At 52.0% G+C, this 20,268-nt stretch overlaps 1 protein-coding gene across 10 annotated transcripts in view; it reads left to right on the top strand.

Annotated features, from left to right (window-relative positions):
- CABP1 (calcium binding protein 1) overlaps positions 1 to 20,268 on the top strand; it is a 53,765-nt gene that overhangs the window by 20,032 nt on the left and 13,465 nt on the right. Inside the window, exon 1 of one of the 10 annotated variants that reach the window (XM_048063759.2) lies at positions 7,116 to 7,909. The exons of 6 other annotated variants lie outside the window; for them this stretch is intronic. In XM_048063759.2, the coding sequence (XP_047919716.2) occupies positions 7,310 to 7,909 (600 nt within the window). In that variant the 5' untranslated portion in view covers positions 7,116 to 7,309. Of the gene's footprint in view, positions 1 to 7,115; positions 7,910 to 18,330; positions 20,094 to 20,268 lie in introns of those variants that run through there. 3 more of the 10 variants (XM_066978632.1, XM_066978630.1, XM_066978641.1) reach the window with 3 other exon arrangements.

The following is a 20,268-nucleotide window of genomic DNA, read 5'->3' as shown; positions in this document are numbered from 1 at the left end:
CAAATAAGCAGATCCTTTCCCCTGTTTGCAGGGACACCTGCTGTCAGAGTGCACATTACTGAGCAAGAGAAGCAGCTCCAGGCTCCACCCCCAGCTTCTTGTCTTTTGCTGCTATAGATTGCAATGTCTGCAGCTGTTGTTGTTATTATTGTTATTATTTGTGATGATCTTCTCCCCTGCCTCCAAGATGCTGTTTCTTTCAGATCCTTTTCCGCTGCGTTTGATCAGAGCCAAGAAGACGGCTTTGACATTGTGTGTGTTCCCTTAGCCCACTGCAAAGTCCTAATCCCTCTAATAGCTGGAGGTTTTCAGTTTAAGTCTTTTATTAATATTCCATCTTAATTGTAAGGCACTCCAGTGATATCCAAAAGCCTGCCTTATATAACAGTCTTATCCATACTCGAGTCCTTTGGAGCTGGAGTGTCAGGAAAAAACTGTTTGATCTGCCTAGTCTGTCATTAGTCCTCTGCCTTTAATGCACAAAGCCATTAGAAATTAACAATACATTTCAAATGTTTAAGCTCAATCAGTGTATATTTTTAAATATTTGATATTATTAGAAAGAGTGTGACTTGCTGTCATAGAGAGATTTAAGTGACGTAGTTAGAAAAGTCTCTATAAAGTCTTCTAGGGGCCTTGGTATGCAGCTCTACGTCATCTGGAAAGTGAACAGAGCTATAGGATATGGAGACAATTAAGGTATTTCATAAAGTGCCAGTGTTGACGAGATCCTACTACGAATTAGGTTTTGTGAGCCAGGTAAATAGATGAGAACACCTGGAATTGGGAACTGCTTGTTTCCTCACTGTGCATATCCCAGGCAGTCACTGAAATAAGACAGAGGTGGTTTTGCTAATCAATAATAAGCCTTTTTGAAGTATGGTTCTTGAGATTTTCATTCATTGGAGATGATCATCCCTTTCCCTGCTCTAACGGCTTCATTTTTTTCAGGCAATTGCACGCTTTTCCCAATGTTTTTATATTTTAGCAAAGAGAGAAGTGAGCTGTAAAACTAACTAACTGGCATGTTTAGAGGAACCTTCGTGTTTACTTGTCTGAGGGGGATTTTCTTCAGGAGATTGCTTCAGCTCAGACTGAGCGAAGCCTAGAGACTAAACAGAGAGCCTTTCTGTAAACTGATGTAGGAAACCAACTGCTTTAATAGAGGTAGATGTTATTAATGAGCAGATAAAGGAGAGATGTGAACTTGAGCTTCTGACAGCAAATACGAACCTCTCCTTAAATCCCACGTGAAAAGATAAAGAATGTACGAGCACGTGTCTGCAGTCTGCAATTAGAAGGCACATCCAGAAGTACATTTTTTTATTCCACCTTCTGCTTATGCTGCTTTAAATGGTTTTTAGAAGCCCACAACACTTCCTACTGTGTATCTGATAAGAAATTCTTAAATCCAGACTTCAGAAGACCTTTGGAAATGGGCGCTAGCCTCCGTACACCGGTGTATAAGCCGCGTCCCTGAAATCTGGACAGCTGGTTGTCGCCACCGCGCTGACTTGGGTTGGGCCCTTCTGTACAATTCTGAGAAGAAAGACGATCTGTTTGTTGCGTTTCTGTCTAAAAGTTAAATCACTCGTAATGTCCTACAGGAAACTACTCATTCCATAGGAGTTAATGTGGTCCTTTAGGAAGTGTCATCCTTAGTAAGTATGAAGTGGAAATGCTTCTCTAGATGTTTAACAGGATTTGTTGGAAAATATTAAAAACCTAAATCATTCAGTATATCCATTCAGTATATATATTCACTAGATAATTGTACTAATGAGATATTAGAGCAACCAGCAAAATGCAGCAACCCTCTGAAATGAGACAAGAAAAGCATTTTGCAACTAACTCACTCGGAGAACTGACAAATGATTTAATCAGAAACTGAAGGCTAATTTAGGCAGAACGTTGCTACCTCAGTTGTAATTTATTCAGGATGTCAGGACTTTTATTAAATTCTTGTAAAAAAAAATTAGATCCCCGACATTACGAATCCTCGGGCGTGTTAGGTTTCTTGTGCCAGTGACAGCGGTAGAGGCACATCACTTCCTCACACTCGGTGGTGCGGTCGGTAGGCATGCTCTCATGGTTTTGGGCAGCTCTGCTACTGAAACAAGGCGTCCGTCCTTCCTGACCCGCTTCCCCCCGGCAGTATTGGTGGCTTGGGACTCCTGTATTTCTTTCCTACTCGTGCCTCTTTGTTGTATAACTGAGCTTCTGTTGCATAACATGGGCTGTCTCATGCTGGTAGCTCGTATTTTAGTTGGTCAAAAGATGAAAAGCAGCAGCTACTTTTATTCTGGTTCCTCGGGTACTACAGAACTGGCAGAATAAAATATGAGGCCTGATCTATCATAGTCTTGATATACTTTAATAACCTTTGCATTTGAAAGTAGCCCTCTCCCACAGGAGCAGCAAGAGGTTTTCCCTGCCAGGAGACTGATCAAAGATCAGGCTTCCAGGCAATGAGCAATAGCAATTTATTGCAATAAACATTTATCAATGTTTAGCAATTTATTCAGCCTTGTCCCCAAACTAATTTCTCCTTGCAACACAGACCCCCAGTACCTGGCTTTCAGTGCTACACTCTTTCCCTCATGTTCCCTCAAACTAATTTTCTAGGCTGTTGATAAAGAACCTTTTTAATTTTTTAAACGGCAAAGATTAAATGATCCTAGTCAGAAAAAATACAGGCTCTTTCCCTGGTAACCAGGGATCCATGTAATGCAGCTGAAGAGTCCACCTGTCCCTCTGAGAAGCAGCCACAGTCCTCTGGTCCAGACCCTGCTTCAAGAAGAGATCACTGCCTCGTGTACCTACCTTACCGTGACTGTAAAACATCCGTATATGCTTGCGAAAAGGTTTGCTGTTCCCAGAGAGAGCTCAAGTCATCTAAAAGTAGTAAAATATGAAATGATTTGATTCTTTCCTTCTAATGTTAATTGCTGGCCTCAATTTCAGCCAAAGACAGGCCAACTAATGGAGCATTCCTTTGCTGTTTTCTCTTCAGCACATGGTCATTTTATGCCTTGGGACTGTCAGCGAGAGGCACCGCCGTCACTGTTAAAACCACGTGGGTCTTGCTTCAGTGGTTGTCTGAGTATTTTCATCTTGTACCCAAATCTCCACCTTAGTGGGCTTCCTGCCTGCCCTGGGGTCTTCCCCCGCTCGCAGAGCAGTGCCTTCCACATCGATGTGACTGGGAAGGGTTGGTCCTAGTTTGGCACAGAGATGTCTGACATGAAAGAGGTGACATTTGCCAGCTGTGGGCACATAAAACTGCAAAGGTGAGCCAGCTTTACCAGCTTAATTAACTGCGTTCGTAGCTGTGTGAGCTGGAAGACCATGAGACTCAGAAATGGCATGAGGGAAGCAAGTAAGGTGAGATGTAATTCCCAGAAAAAAATAATAATATTTTTTTTCACAAGCCTGGAAGAGCAGAGGCTGGGTCTCATTGGAGCCTGGCCATGCACACTAGCTCAGGGAGCTCAGACGTGTTTGTCCCGTTGAGCAGCAGCTTCTGTTGCGTCTCCTTTCACGTTATTTCATTTAGGAAGCAAGGAAAGGGTTGGGGCATCGCCTTGGTGTGAAGCTCAGGAAGGCACAGCCTGGTCCTGCCTCTGGTGAGCCCTTTGGTTTTGTATTATAATGTGTAGTGTCCTTTGTCCCTGCACATTTTCTTCTCCCCCACATCTCTATCACCTTGCTTTCCTCCAACTCCCTTCCAATAGCTCTTCTTTTCTTCTTCTGGACTTTTTTGTCCCATCCTCCTTTCCCATGCCCACAGGCTTATTACGAGATCGCACTGCAGCCTTTCCCCCGTCAAAGCTATCTGACTGTAGCAAAGTGACCTCCAATGCATCTGCCAGCCTCATCCCGACAATTACACAGAGAAGTTCCCCGTCTGCAATCAGGAAGCAAGTAACCGGGGTGGATTTGAACACGGGGATTACAGCCAGAACAATAATGCCTTTGTAATGCTGTCAGGATTATTCCTCTCCCGTGGAGTAAAACCTAAAGAGCAATACCAAGTCTTCAAGCAAACAGAATCTCCAGCTGTCGGTGCTTTTGCTTCCTCTGGAGGCAGACACATGCCTGTCTAAACACAATATGCCAGAAGACCAATACTTGGCAGCTTTTATTGAAAAATGCCATGGTTCTGAGGCCTTTTAAGAGCGATGGAAAGGTAGTAAAGGGAAAAGCAGGCCATAAACGAGGGCTGGGCAGCTCATCATCTCTTAGGGGACAGCTTCCTGGTTAGTATCCTGATTCCCAGCCCAGTCCAGCTTGGGTGTTACTGCGCTTTGGCAGATTGTATGATATCATGTTTACCCTCGACGATGATGTTCTTGCAACTGCAGGTGAGAGGAATAATAAAGACTGAAAAACTGCTACCAGGAGAACTGCTCCAGAACATCAGGCCCTTTGTGCCTTCCCATCAGCAGTTTGCTGGAGTTTTTCTTTTTCTTTGAGCAGTTCTCACTCACTTCACTCTCAAACTCCTTTTCTGGGCTGCTGTCTTTAACTGGATTTGAAATAGACCCTTCTGAGTCCAGGGCAGGCAATGAAGCCCTTGTGTTCTTAAGTTTGTTTCAAAATTTTTCTCTATATAAGTGGGGCTGAAAAAAAAAAACCTGGCCAAATCCTTCCCCCAAAATGCTCATGCGTTTGCTCACATGCACAATTTTTTTTTTTTTTTTTTAAGGAAAGACAGGATGTCACACTTGCAGGCAGTGTGTATTTGTAACCCCAGGCTGGAACCAGAGTCCCCAGGGACTCGCTCACCCCCAGCGCCCGTGGTTGGGGCACGAAGCGCGGCTCCCTCTCCCCGAACCGCCCTGATAGTTTTGACTTAGCTCCGTCTCTGGAAGCAGTGAGCACACATATTACATAATATAATCTTGGTGTCTTGAGGATTTGGGCCTGTCCTGTTCTGTGCCGCCAGCTGGAAGAGAAGCCACGCTCCCTCTGGAGAGATGTCCCTGCGCATCTCGCTGCTCAGCTGGGCTGGAATTATGTGCTTCTCTCCGCAACCGGGCGCTGTCGTTCCCTGGCATCTGGCTCCAGATAGCTGGCTTTTTCGCTTGCAGCGGTTGGTACACAAGCACTGCGATCCCAAGATTAACTTGTCAGAAAAGGAGATTCATGAAAAACCTCAGAAATGAATTTGGCAGGAGGGTATACTCAGGGATTCTCTGAATAGCCGGGTTTTTCCTAGCCGAAACCCAAACGTGGTTGTCCTGGACAAGTAGGCTTCCAGTCTGTGTTCTCGCCATCCTATTTCCCAGTTTGCTTCAGCTGCTGTCTCTTAGTTGCTCTGTTCTGTAACACGGCCCTTGCCTGCATTGTTATTGCCTGTTAGGCGAGCTGTTGCTTGCCCTGATCCCTGAAGTGCTCTCCAAAGTGATGAATCACACCTGCGCTACTGAGTCCCTGCTCACTAATGAGGCATCTGCTCCAAATTCTGCAGGGCTCACTTGATTGAGGCAAGGAACTACAACCCACCTGTGGACAGTAATATCCCGACAGTCCTCAGGAACAGCTCAAAAGACCCCAGTGAGGCTGAGGGCAGTGTTAGTCAGCGCTAGGCAGGAATCTTACCCGCGTGAACATCCTTACAGCCGTGCCTTGCAGCACTGGCTGCGACTCCAGAAATGGCAGCTTCTCTAGAAGCACTATCGCATCCCAACAGAACGAGCCTCCCCAGCATGGGGAGGTAGTCAGAAGGTTTTGTTTCAGCCTCCTGCTACCCCTGAGCTTCCCGGCCAAAGGACCCCTTCAGCAGCCCTGGCTCCAGCACTGCAGCAGTGAAAGCCGGGGCTGGTGCTCATCCAGTGGGGCTGCCCCCGAGCCGTGGTTCTGGGCTGGCGATACCAAAGAGGAGCAGCCTGTTCTGAAAAATAGATCAGTAAACACACCTTGCTTGTAATTAGGAGCTGAATTGGTGCTCCATGTATGAATGGGACATTGCTACTCAACCCTTTCAGGCACCACAAGAGCTGCTGCCAAGCGTCCAGAGCAGAAGGGGGGGCAGAGGGACCCCCAGCCTCTCCTCCCTGCCGTCCTGAGGATGGACATAATGCCCCTGGTGCAGAGATTCACACCCAGCTGCCACCCACCTGGTGCTGCTTGCACGGCTGAGGAGGGGGCAGAGCGCCCTGAGGCCAGGACCGCAGCGTGATTTTCCCTCTGCAGCAGCTTTGGCCTTAGCAGCGTGCGTAGCCGTGGCGGGACCCTGGGTGGCAGGGGAGATGCCCTTTGGTCGTTGCACCGGAGCCTGTGTCATCGCGTAGTAACTGCTGGGCACGTGCCAGCGAGAGCGCAGCGAGCGTGGGTAAGCTCACTGTGCGGTAATCACACCTTCGTCGTGCTGGGTGCACGCACTGCCGAGGTATATCCAGGGCTAGCAGCAAGGCACAAGCGCTGTCTGCAGCTGAGCAAGAAGGAGCGGGGTCCTCTCCTCAGCGGGAGCATGTGTCGGAGCTGACACCATTATCCTGTACTGCTTTTAAACAGAGCATCATTATTGAACCACCTGTTGCCACTTAATTACCTGCGTCTGAACACAAAGACGTTAAATAATCTGCTTTTTTTGCACAAACTCCTTCGGTTTTACATCCTTTTCTGCCGTGCCCTAAGGAAACCTCCGTGCCCGTTTCCAAGGCTGGAGGAGAACTTCCCGAGCGCGTTCCCCGGGGTGGGCAGGGGCTGAGCACCGAGCCTCCGCTCCTGAACTTGGGGTGGTCCGGGCTGTGTGCCGGGGGGGCTCCGCATCCCCCGGGCGGTACGGATGAGGCCCCAGGGTTCAGACCTACAGCGGCTCCCAAGGCAGAGCCCTAGGCAGAGGGGGGGTCCCAGCCCTCCCGGGGCCACCGGGGGTGGGCGCGGGGCAGCGCTTCCCTGGGGGCTGCGACCCTGGAGGGGGGGCTCTGTCTGGGGGCCACCCCTTCCACAGACAACGCTTTCTTTTTTTGGGGGGTCCCACCCCCGGGTGCCACCCACCGGGGGCGATGCTCGGGGGCCGGCAGCTGGCCCCCCCCCCCCCCCCCGCCGTCCCCTCCCCGCAGCGCTGCGGGAGCGCCGCCCGGCTCACCTGGGGAGGGACGGGGACGGGGACCGGGGACCGGGGGGGGGGGCAGCGGTGCCCGCCGGCCCCTTCCGCGGCCTTTGTGGCGCCGTCACATGGGCCGGGTGCGGGATTTAAGCGGGGCTCCGCAGGACATGCCGGGAGCGGCGCGCCGCAGCCCTCCGTGCCCGCAGCGGCAGCGCTCCGCCCGGCCGGGGATGCGGCGGTAGCGGCCCCGCGATGAGCGGCTCCTCCATGGCGAAAAGCGAGTCCCGCACTTCGCTGCTGAGAGCGGCGGGGAGCAGGAGGGCGCCGGGGGGACCCCCCCAGCCCCAACCCCGCGGGGGCCGCGCCCGGGCTGCGAGGGGGCAGGCGGGGAGGGAGCCGAGCCCCGAGGCGCTCCCCGGGGAGCCCAGCGCCCGCAGGCCGCTGTGCCAGCCCCCTGCCCGGGAGGACGGGGCGAGGGGACTGGGGAGGCCGGCGGCCGGCGGGGGGGACGGCCAGCAGGAGCCCGCGGAAGGAGGAGGCAGGGGAGCCAGGCACCGGCACCGCCACCTCCCGCCGCACGGCAGCCACGGGCACCCCCCGGAGCAGCAGCAGCAGCAGCTCGCAGCCAGGGATGGGCAGGAGGAGGAGGAGGAGGAGGAGGAGGAGGAGGACTTTTTCTTCGGGCACAGGCAGAGGGCCAGCAGAGAGTCCCTAAAGCTCTCCGAAAACGCTTCGCCTCCGTCCAGAGCCGGCAGCAAGTGCTCCGCCAAGTCCGGCGGCAGCGAGCGGCCGGTGGAAGCGGACCCCCTCTTCCACCAGCTGCACCCCATGCTCAGCTCGGTCTTCGGCCAGGTAAGGAGCCAGGCGCCCCCCCGCCGCCCCCTGCATCCCCTCCCGCTGCCGGCGGCCGCTCTTGCGCTGCTCCGGGGCTGCAAATGCACCGCTTCCTCCTGCCCGCCGGGGCCAAACTTCCCCGAGCGCTGCGGCACCGCCGGGGCGCTGCGGAGCCGGCTCCGAGCGGGGGCCGGGGGCTCGGTGCCTCCCCCCCCCCCGGGGCTGCCGGGCACGGCCACGACCCCCGGGGCCGCTGCGGAGGGCGCTCCGGGGCTCGCCGGCGGGGGAAAACCCTGGAGCCGGGGGAAGTTGTGGCTCTGCCTGGTGAGGGTGAGTGTCAGGGAAGCGATTTATTTATTTATTTATTTTTAAATATATATATATATTTACTTTATTAGGTTCCATCTCTCTGGCTCCCCGCCTTGCTTTGCTGTATTTGTTTACATCTCCTTATGGTACATTTCTGTGCGATCAGCACATGAATCATTTCTGATGGCAGAAGCTGTCAGGGGAAGGTAGTGGGGAGGACGACAAAAAAATCCTGACCCAATTCCGAAGCCTTCCCAGTCACCGTGTTAGGGTGGAACAGATGCTTTCGGTGTTTGCGAGCGCTTTCGGTACAAAACTGTCATTTTTAGCTGCCTCTGGTAGTGAAATTACCCAACAGGGCTACCCTTTAAAAATGAAAAGGCAGAGGGAAGACCGGCTTGAAATTTTCTTTTAGAGCCGTTTAGGGATGTTACTGGGAGATGTAATCTCCAGGAAGATTAATGTAACTGCAATCTCCCAGAAGCACAATTATAGGTGTAAGCCAGCAGCCTGGGTGGCTGAGTTCCAGCCCGGGAAGTGATCGATTAACCCAGAATTATGACTTGGGGGTTTCGTTGTTTGTTGTCGCGTGATTTTTTTTGTGTGTCTCGTTTTAAAGCGGGTTTGGGAGGCTCTGCAGGATGCCCACTGAAATTGAGATTATGGAGGTAACAAGAAGAATTTCTGTGATTTGAGGGGAAGGATGTGATGCACCTGTACCTGTTCGCTCTGCTCTCTGGAAGTGTTGTCTACTTCTGTTCACCCTGACTTCTCAAGAGAAAAATCAGACCTCCTCTGCTCTCCTCAACAATTTTGCATCCTCACTAACGGTCTGTCATTTATGAACATTACCGTTGTGTTGAACTCGGGACAAATATTACCCTCCCCGTGCCCATGATGGACCAGGAGCCTAGATTAAAATTTTGTAGCAGCAATAAGGAAGGGCCTGGCGAGTGGTCGGGTGCTCAGCTAGGTCACAAAATCAATATTGTTTGAAAATGTGCAGACTGAAATCCATGGGCTCAGCTCTGACCGGTGCTGTCTCCATGGTTCTGAGGAGCATGAGGATACATCTGAGAACGGATTTTAAGTCTGTGGAGCTGTGTCCCCCCCAGTGCTGAAGTACAAACAAACCCATGTCAGGGCTCCTGCTTGCAGAAACCTCTCTGGTTTCGAGCTCGGTCCTTACCCGAATGGCACCTTCATTTCACCTGGCGTGCTGCATTCCAGTGCCGTGATCCGCTCCCAAATGCCGCACACTTAGCAGAATTGAATTCCAGTGCAGAACAGTGCTGCTTACAGAAGAGGCACAGACACAATCCTCGTTTTCCTTCTTGCGCTCAGTGCATAGCACCAGAGCTTAGAAACGGCAACCAGCAGCATCTCTCTTTAGAAGCATAATATTATTTATTCCCATTTCTCTCTGTACTCAGCTCTGACTTGCTTTCTCTGAAGTAACCATGAGGAAATGACCATCTAGTGGAGGTTTTAGGAGCAGGGCAGTACAGGGATTCGTGGATATAAAAGGGGAACTGCAATATGGGATATGCAAAGGGCTGTATGCAGGAGGAGAGATGTGGAGATCTTTTGTAGTGATCTCAAAATCCTGGGATGGATATGGGTCTTAGGATAAGAACTGGGAAATTCTGTCATGGTAAGGAAATTTTGTTTCTGCAACTGAAGAGATGGATGCTAAGCATTGTGTAAAAATATCTTGAGACAGAGAAGGACTGAAACCTGCGGGAGTGCAAGTTGCAGCCTGGGTTGAGCCGTGGTCGCAGGCGCAGAAATGTCCGGGACTGCAGCATAAAGCTGCAGGTGCTGTAACACCAGTCTGCACCTCGTAATTAGAAGCCAGCAACAGCTCAGCAGACAGTTTATTTAATCCGAGAACTTCTTTCCAGCCCACACAGCCCACTGTGAAACAGTTAAAACAGTAAGTTTGCAGCACGTACAAGGAGGGGAGCCCGGCGATGCGTGTCTGCAGCAGCAGCGCACCGATACGTCCTGTCCCGGCTGCGCACCCGGCGAGCACCATCCTGCTCCCCTCGCGGCGCGGTGCGTGGCCGCAGATGCAGACACCACCGCGGTCCGATCAGATGCACCGAAAACATTGCAGGGATGACTTTAGAGAGGATGTCGTTACTGCAGTCAGAGCAAAACGAGCAGTCCAGGACTGGAGGATTGTGTCTGAGGGAGACAGATTTGTAGCTGTGCAGGAGAAAAGAGTGAAGGCAGAAGTGTCGCGTTTATGTAACTGGCACAGCGATGTGGTGCGCTCTGCGTGTGTACTCCGGGAGAATGCTAAGATACTGCCGGGATACAGGATGCAGTGATATTTTATTAATTAGCCTCGTGCTATATTGGTGCAGTGATGCCGTGATATAAAAAACCACAGTAATACTCTTCTTAGGACATCGGGGCTGTTTTGTAACTGAGCATTACACGAATTACTGAACGCAGGGGAGCGTGACGATGCCTTAGTGGGAGCCAGGGCGTCATCCTGGGGTAATGACCCGTCCGCACCGCGGGTCGGTGAGGCGGCTGCAGGAAAGCACCCTGTCGCTCGGGGGGGTTCTGCGGTGCTGCACAGCCCCGAGCTGGAGAACGCGGCCCGGGCAGCGCAGCGGTGTGGGAACGCAGTCCCGTAGCAGAGCAGGGATGTGACACCGGTGCCACGCGGCGGCAGTTTGGCAGCGCACGGGCGTGCTAACAGCGGAGCGCTGTAGCTTGACAGAAGAGTTGAGCGGTCTGACGGTGCAGTAATACAGTATTCCAGGTGGGAGCTATTCCGTGCAGCAGTGATTACTTCGGGCGTGATATTAGCAACGGGTTGTGCCGGCGTGACAGCACCACCCCGCTGCACAGAAGGCAGCGAGCGAGGCGTTACCACCGTGCTGCAGTTTCGGTCGCACGACCGGGACTTGGCACGAAGGCAGTGCCACCAAGAGACACGGTGACTGCGGGAGCACGGCTGGTTGTGCCGCGCGTGGGGCAGCGGGCAGCCGTGTTTGCGGGAGGCACTGCAGTGGCGGCAGCTCCATCCAGCAGCGAGAGCTGGGCACTGACTCACCGTGGAGCTGGCAAGGATAACGTCTGGTCGTGCAGCAACATAGGAAAGTGGCGCAAAGAGGGAGCGTGGGGAGGGTGATGGTGTCGTTCTGGCCTGTAGCAGGGGAGTGCTGGAGTGGCCAAGAAGCAAAGGAGTGTGGTGCAGGAAAAAGGAGTGTGCTGTCACCCCTTGGAGTGTCCCGTAGGGTTGCTCCAGGACGCAGGGTAGCAGCAGTGCCGTCCCAAGCAGAAGCACGCCCGTAACAGCAGAGGAGCAGCGCTACCTCGGCCGCCGGGCTAGCAGTGCAGTGGCAGCAGACGAGTTATTAATGTGACAACAGCAGCAAGAGCAGCTCAGAGGCTGGGACAGCAGCGCGGTGGCAGCGGGGACCGCGATGCAACAGTTGTGTGGCAGCAGGATTCCCGGGGCAGCAGTGATGGGGCAGCAGCACAGCAGCTTGGCCCTGGGCTAGCAGCGCAGGTACTGCGGCACGCAGCCCGCCGGTTCTCTGCACTTCACTCCTGTGCCCCGGGGTCGGCCTGGCTGGCACCTTGAAGAGAGCTTTTTGTGGCCTTTGCTATGCAATATTAATTTGCAAGCGATCCTGCCATGTGAGACCTGACCGTTTTCAGAGCCGTTTAGCTTTCACACCCTGCCCGCCTGTTAAATTTTTCAGTGAAGTGATTCCCCAACAGTTTTCTGTCAATTGCCTCTGGTAGCATGGGGATCAGGGGGGTCAAATAATGCCACAGGGAATCATTAAATATTTACGGGCTTCTGCTGTTAGCACTGTGGCCAAAGGGGCTTTTGTATTTCTATTTGTACAGGCAGTTAAAAGGCACTCCTATCTGCACCATCTCCCAGTGCCATTTTAATGTCAGTATCCGAATTACCATTAAAATAGGGAAGGAATCTTTCTGCATCTCCCATTTTCCTTTTCTGGTACTGCTTGATCTTCCTTTACTCATAAGTTTTAGTTAATATTAACAGGTTTTAATGGACCTTGGAGCAAACCAGAATGTCAGAAGTGGCCCTGTTCTGGGGCAGGACGTGTCCCCAGGCTGCCTGTGTGGGAAGCAGGTGCAAAATGCATCCTTTTGGGTAAGGAGAATGTGCCTTGCCCAGCCTCTCAGCCCGGCTGGTCTCCTCACCCGCAGGACGACCTTGTTCCCTCGAGTGCCTTCGACTCCGGCTGACTCTAATGGGATTTTGCCTAAGAGCAGATGCTGCGGCAGGCCCACACGTGGAGCTCTGCCAGCAGAGAGCCTGGCAGCCCGGCACAGCCGAGGGGGGCACCACTAATGGCCCCGTGACGGAAGCTTTCGGCTGCCCCCGTGTACCAGCGAGGGAGGCTGCTGTGCGCTGGGCCGGTGGTGGAAACTGTCGGGTGCAGTGCTGTGGGGTAGTGGAGGTGAAGGTGAAATGCGCTTGCAGTTCTCGTGTGCTGTGCTGCCCCGTGCTGTAAGGCAGAGGCAGCGCTGATGAGGCAGGGTCATGGTGAACCAAGGGCAGTTTCTCAGCTATTCTTTTACAGTGTTAAATCGACGGAGTAGCTTGGGGCAACCAGATTTTTCCTATGGCTCAAAATGACTGGCGTTGCAGGGACGCTGACCCTGCTGCGTAGCCTTAGCTTACTGCTTCTGAAGGCACACAGGTTAGAAGAGACAAAATCCAAAGAAACTCTGCATTCCCTCTTCCTACTTTGCTTCCTCTTTGTCGGACACCTCTGAGAGCTTGCTCTGACCCCCAGAAGCATCCTCAAGGTGCCCATCAAGGGAAGACAGGTGTGGGCTGCTGCTGGGCCCTGCAGGGGTCCTCGGGACACACAGCCCCAGGGCAGCAGTGCTTCAGCTTCACTCGCAAATCCTCCTCCGCTGCGTGCCCCTGCACAGGACTGGCCTGCTCCGCTGGCTGCAGCAGGGCAGGGAGGAACCAGCCTGAGGGCCTGGTTCCTGCCCCTAAAAGCTCCTTCCCCGGCCCGTCAGGGACCTGGCGCACCCTTGGGGCCCTGGGTTTGGCAGTGCCCAGGGAGCCTGCAGGTGTAGCGGTGCCAGGAGCGCGGTCCGAGGGGGGAACCACACGTCGTGCTGGTGGCCGGGCACCTACTCGCAGCGGTCCGGGTACCTGCATGCATCCCGTACAGCCTCCGCGCTTCCTGCCCTGCGTGTGTTGGCACAGCCCACATCCATGCATGCAGCCTGACGTAAAGAGCCTTCACGTAACCGCCGTGTCTGCAGACCTACAGCCTGTTTTGTGTGTCCTCTGCTAGATCTTTGGTGTGGCTATGCAAGCACCTCTGTGCATACACGCATTCCCGTGCTTACGTACTCGGTGTATAGGGACATCCCTGCCTGCTGAGACTGCCATATGAGGTGCAGCTCATGTGTTTTCTGTATGTAACAGGCACGGATACAGAGGAACAGTGTTCCACTCGAGCACATCCACCCAGCTTCCCCATTGCTCAGCTTGGAGAAAGAAAAATTACATTTATTGCTTCTAAAAAGCTTGAGGGATGGGAGCCAGACATACAGAATCACTGAGGGGCAGTGAATAAGCTTGCTGCCTGCAGTGGGTCTGCCAGCAAACATTAATCTTTGCCAGTGATTTACTTTTAAACAAATCTGTTTTAAAAGGATATGGAAAGACATCAAAATAAAACCAAGCTAAAGGAACATTCATTAAATATTCAGTTCATGAAATATACAGCAACATGAGCTAATGCACTGAAACGCACAGCCCTTCTGGTTGGGTTCAGCTTATCTTGTGAGAGAATAAAATCTTTCAATAATGAATTAACCATCGTTTAAATTAGCCCTCTGTGTGTTCCACCAACCTATGCTGCCTTGATTTTTGTTTGATGCAATGTTGGCTTTGAACAAAGTGTCAGGGAGGAGTTTAGCTGTAGATGTAGTGGATGGGCTGCAGGTTTGGCAGCTGAATTCGTTGTGGTTCTTTCTAGCATCGCAGCTTCAGGAGATGGCTTTCCCTGATGAGTCCATGAGTGGTATTGATTTCCAATAACAAGCAGCTATGTGGTGTGCAGCCAGTAAAAGGCGCTTAGCTAACTTTGGGCTCCCTTTCAATAATCCTCTGACATTCCTGTGACCTTAGAGAGCAGCAGCAGTGCCCATGAGCTTGGGCAATCCTTCAATTTCAGTCAAACGCCCCTCTTCGACATAAAGACAAACAGCTGTCGTAGCTTGTGCGGTCACATTGAGTTTTTCAGGAGCCTTCTGCACCGGCATAAGACCACGAGCTCAATACAATGTATAAATGAAGTCATTAGCAATATTCTAATCTCTCTTCTATCCATTCCTCCTTTAGAGTGCTTCGCACCTTGCAGCCATCTTTGGAAAGAATACATAGCATTGCTTCATCCCACTCAGATGAAATACACTCTCCGCTGTTGGAAGGAAACAAGCAACCATGTACCTTTGTGAGGCATCGTGTCACAACAGCTGAGGGCAGGAAGCAGAAAATGGTCAACAACCCCTCTGTATTCTGCTGAAATAACAAACAAAGTAATTCAGGTAGTTTGTGACAATTCTGAAGGTGCTGTCAGGTCCCTGCTCAGAACAGAAAGGAGGCAGACCTCAGTTTTATGGTGGTCTATCTCATGTATTGTTGCAGGACTGGATTGGAGTATTTGGCTAGTGTGGATTCCTAGGGCTCTGCTCATCCACTAGTCAGCCACACCTGCTGCAGCACTGCAGCGTGCCAGCCAGATGCTGAGCCCCTGCCCCTTTTTCCTTTCAAAGAGGTGAGAGTCCCAGGGCAGCACCAGCTGCTTTTGCAGGATTCCCAGACAGAGAGTGATTCACAGTTCTCGTACTTCTGAACAAAGGGAAGGGACCCTCTGAGGCTTGTTTTATACTGCATGTACCTGGCAAACTGTTCTAGAGCAACTTGTGGGCTGTCAAACTTCTACTTGGCTTTTTGTAGCCCATTGATGGTCTTTAAAAGCAGAACACACCCACAGCACGTAGTGCTCTGGCCAGCGCATCTTCTGTTGGGTGAGTGCAAAATGCGAGCACCAGATCTGCGTGGAAGGTGTCAGGAGGTGGCACGTCCCCATCTCTTTTCATCTAGCGCGGAATAAAGCTAGCTAATTACAGACAAAGCTGTGCGAGACGGAAGTTGGCTCTTCAGGGTTTGTTACCTTGAGAGGGACGGAAAGCATCCTTGGTTTTTTAATAACCTTTCTGTTGTTTGTGATTGAATATGATCCAATTGCTCTAATGGATGAGAATATTATGCACAGCATGAGTCAGCAACACTTTCTTTCTGGAACAGCTGACAGCAAAGAAAGTTCCCAAACTCTCTGCAGAAATATTCCTCCCCCCAGCTGAGGGGATGGGCTGCATCTGCCAATGCTTGCTGGTGCCTCTGCTTGAGACGGACCTGTCCTTGCCTGATGGGAACGTGGAACCATCCCAGGTTCATTCGAGGTTACACGACACAACTCAGGATGCAGTAAAAGCACTCGGGAGCCTGACGCAGACGAAGGGGAAGCCAGTCGCAGAGGTTTGGAGTGCCGGTGCGTGTTCCAGTGGCTGGGAGCTTTGAAGCAAGGCCCTTGACAGCACTGGCAAAGGAAGGATGTTAATAAATCCAAATGCTAAGGCTCATCTGAGGTCATCCAGTAAACAAGACTGGGCTGTTTTTTGTAAAATTCAGATCTATGGCCGTCAGCTAAAGGGTGGTTGGGAGCAGATTTGAAAACTAATAATCAGTATGTGCACTCTCTGCTCTGGCATAGAAAAAATAGATGAAAAATTCTTAGCCTGCTAGGAGAAATTAAATAAGGTGGCATATTTTAGGATACTAAATCTTCCAAGCATGCAATGAGTTCTTAGATAAAACTGTGGATTTCAATGAAAAGATGCTAGGAATGCTGTACTATGTACTCTCCTCAGAGATTACCCCCACCCCCAGGTACTGAGGGCGCCCTTTGCAGCGTTGTGTTACAAGCAGCGACCTGATCTGACGTTCCAGCAACTGGAAGTCCATGTACTGAAACGGGCCTGGCATCCGAGCCGTCTTCCTGTACAACTCTGTACTTCCACTGGAAATGTTTGCCAAGCAAGGCTGCGCTCTGATAAGCAGTCCTACATTTTGGATTGACTTTTGTTCTTTCTGTTGGAGCGGTCGGATATTTGCTGTCGCGGGATAAAGTCTCTTGCAGCTACCAAGTGATTAGCCGTGGTGGGATCCAACGCTTCCCTATGGAATAATTATTTGTACCAGTGGTGCCAGCCTGAAGTAAAGCACTGCTGCTTTTTAAAGAATCCAAGCGTATTAAACCACCTAAATCACTCCCTGGCAATGCCAAGTCATCCAGCCTGCTCCCTGCTCCTTACCCAGGTCAGTCAATGTGCCAAACTCCTTGCCTGGGAGCTGAGAGCTCACTCGGTGCCAAACTGCATCCGCGAAGGTCTCTGCTCTCCACTGTGGCTTTCAGGGAAAAGGAGGGGATGCAGGCACAAAGGCAAAGGCTCGCATTTCGCACGGTTCCTCCTGATTTTTAGAAAGTTTACAACAGAGCCCCAGGCCTTAAAAGAACAGTGTGATTGCCACAAAGAACAGTGTGGGAAAGCCAGTATACATGCATGTGCAGCCCTCCCACACGCACCCTGACTACCCCAGATATAGGCATACCCACAGATCAGCACCTACACACAAATGCTTTTGACACACTTATTCTCAGCATCCTGTTCTCTTACAGCAGCCTCATTTGGAGGAAGGGAGAAAATATGTTCCTTCTAACCTAATCTTCTGATGACCTCTCCACCAACCCCACTCCCCTGCATCTCTCTAAGCTGCCCTTGGTGGCGATGAACAAGATCCCAATGTCGAAGCGATTTTCCTCCTCGAAGGTCGGCAGGGTCTGTCTGCTAGATAGTGATGTGCTGCCCAATTGCTCTTAAGGGATTCAGGGTAAATGAGGGGATAAAGAAACTGTTTCCGACCACATCTCTCAGGCCCGCTGCGGCTCTGCCAGCGCTCCTGCAGAGTCCAAGGACTGACTGTGCTGCAAACCTCGTGCGAGTGGGCTCCCACCCATTGCCTCTTCCCTTCCCTTCCCGGATTGTGAACTCCCTTCCGAACCTGGCAGCCGATTTCAGCACTCTCTCTCTCTGCCCTGCGCGTTTTCAGTAACTGCTGTGACTGCAGGGAAGAGAAGTAGGAGAGCAGGGAAATGCGGCAGTCTGCCACGCTAGCTGGCTCCTGATGCCCTGCTGCAAGCTACTATTTAGGGGTGACCACCTCAACTTTTGCTGAGGGGCACTGAGAGCTCTGCAGGACATGCTCATTGCCTCTTTTACAGCCCCTCTGGCAGTTTGGGGGCTGCGATGGATTTTTGAGATGGGCATTTCTCAGTTGCGGGGCGTTCCTGGCCTCTGCGCTGCCTGCCAAGGGGAGATTTATTCTCGGCAGGGAGGTGATGCTCTCTCTCCTCTCTGCTCCGGAATTGGAGTCATTTGTCTCGGGAGGGAGCCCAGGCGCCTCGCTCGCTGTATGGCAGCTTCTGCTCAAGGGAGACAAGCACTTCGTCAATAAACAAGGAGCCTGGGGAACGGCTCCAGCTGACAGAGGACATTATTAACGACCAGCACTTCGGCCAAGGGTAGATCAGCCTCCCATGAGCTGCTTTAAGAAGGGAAAGAGAAATAGAGCCAAAGATGGCAGCCTCGAGTGGAGCTGGGAGTTTTGGCATCCTCCTGCGGTCTCCTGCTGCGGGGGCCCCGGGCTGTGCCAGCCCCCAAGGGGTGACTCTGTATTTCCACTCCGTCAGGGATCCTCAAACCATGGCAAGAGGTGGTAGGGCCCCCTTAGGAAAGGTTTCGCTTCCCAGCCCACCATGGCTGTGCTCCGATACGAAGACCTTCCAGACCAGAGCTTCCCCATCCCCTCTGTCCCTCAGTCCGTTTGCTCTGGGTACAACAGGCGTCTTCCAGTGTCTGCTACTGCAGCTTCTGACTTCGGAGGAACTGTGGGCCTTCTTGCAGCTCCTCCCAGGCCATGCGGTGAAGAAGGAATGGAGGAGATCTGAGAGGAGGGGAGGCTGTTCCACTGCTTTCACCCTTTGGAAAGTGGCTACTACGAGGAAGAGCAAGAAACACTATCCCACATCGCCGTGTGATCCTGGCTGGGTCTGGAACGGGAGAAGCTGTTGGCTCTTGTCATGGCTGGACTCCTAAACTAATCTCCTCAGGTGGAAGAAGGCTCTAGGCTCTAAAGCAACTGTTGATTCACCTTACGGTCATACTTAGTTTGCCACAGCACCATCTGGGTGGAAGCAGAGAAAGCCCTGCTCTGTTGTGATGTTGACAGTTCATCCTTCCCTGTCTTACAGCTGCCAGGACAGTGAGTCTTTGGCTCCTGCATGAAGAAATCCCATGGTTCGAGTGCTCAGCCCATGGGCTGGTCTTTGCAGAACCTTCTGTTTAGGACCATGCTTGCAAAAAAAAAGTTGTGAAATCTTTGAGCTGAACATCAGAGCGTCCAGGCAGCCTGCTGCATGGACAGGTGTAGGATCAGTGTCAGCCTGGCCTTCGCAGCTCTTGAAGGAGGTAGCACTTCGTGCCATGGCTTCTTACCTCCGTGAGCTGCTGCCATGGTGGCGGCTTCGTGGCTGGGGATGCATTCACTGCCCTGTTCAGGTCCTGATGCCTGGGCTGATGGTGAGTTTTTTATGCAATTTAAATCTCCTTTCGGACTGAATGCTCTTATGTGCAGCCTGAGAACAGAGGAAGAAGTACTGGGGTCTCATCCCCTTTCTTTCAGAAATGATTCAACAGGCCTGAAGCTCAGAATTCAGAGCTGGGTCTGGGTTTAGGAGCCCAGGACTCAGGTGTTTGGGTCTGATGCCCAAATTCTTGGTTTCACGTTACCCAGCCTGGGGCTGTTCAGATTTAGGATTCGGGTGCGAGCCTGTCTTTGGCAGACTTGTACAGGAAAACCTCCGCTTGGTTTCTACTTGCAGAATGTTGGAAAAAAAACTTTAAGACTGGCTCAAGGTCTCTCCCTTGTGGTTAAAAATTTCTATCCCGGGTCTGAGAGCATTGTAGGGACCCTGCACTGCTGCCCCCGGGCTTGCTTCCACCGTGGCAGGAAAAGAATGAGGGACTTGCAGGTCTGCTAGTCTTTATAAGCTGAAACAGGTCCCACCCAGCTAAACGGTCCCTTTCTGCTCCAAAACGAGCTCTGGACTCTGCCCCAAGCCCCTAAGTGGATTGCCTTCTGGCCAGCCTTGCTCTCTGGTGATTGAAAAGCTGAGAGGAGGTAGGAGGGGGGTGGGCAGGGTTGCAGTGTTCAGAGGCTGTATGGACCCAAACTAGCTGGATTCACTGAACTCATCACTAAAATCACTTCTTGCGGTGCCTCTCTGTTTTAATTCTCCCTGAATCAGCTCTCTCCCATGAGTGAAACAATCTTGCCTGCAGATTGAGGGGGGTGGGAGGGATTTGAACATTAATCTGATGTAGATTATACATCCGCCTCCCTCTCTCTCCCCTTCTCACTCCCTCTCTCTCCCTCTTTCTGTCTGTTTCTCTCCCCTCCCTCTCCTTCCTGCTTCATCTCTTCAAGAAAGTGAACATAAAGTAAAAACACGGAGAGAGAGAGGCAGAGAGAGAAAAAGCTCCCCGAAGAGGGAAGCCCCAGCAGCCAGTAGCTGTTTGGATTTGCCTGGCGCTGCCTTTCTTGCTTTGCTCCCAAGGAATACCTTTAATGGGATCATTTGCTTCAGTTCCTTTATAACCAAGTTCACCGGAAAGGCAGACTCAACATATTATGGGCAACTGTGTGAAGTCTCCACTGAGAAACCTCTCAAAAAAGGTATGTTCCCTAAATCAAAGTGAATTGTGCTTTTCCAGCCCTGCTTCTTGGGACGGGTGATGTCGTGGGCAGACGGGAAAGGGAGGTGGGATTGCCGCAGAGGTGTGTGCGAGGGGCTCAGCTCTCTTTTCAAGTCTTTTTTTGTAAGAGCTGCTCGTGCAAGGGCAGCCACTAG

This window comes from Anser cygnoides, chromosome 17, assembly GCF_040182565.1.
Source record: "Anser cygnoides isolate HZ-2024a breed goose chromosome 17, Taihu_goose_T2T_genome, whole genome shotgun sequence".
Classification (NCBI taxonomy): Eukaryota; Metazoa; Chordata; class Aves; order Anseriformes; family Anatidae; genus Anser; species Anser cygnoides.
This window is presented reverse-complemented; position numbering and strand designations above follow the sequence as displayed.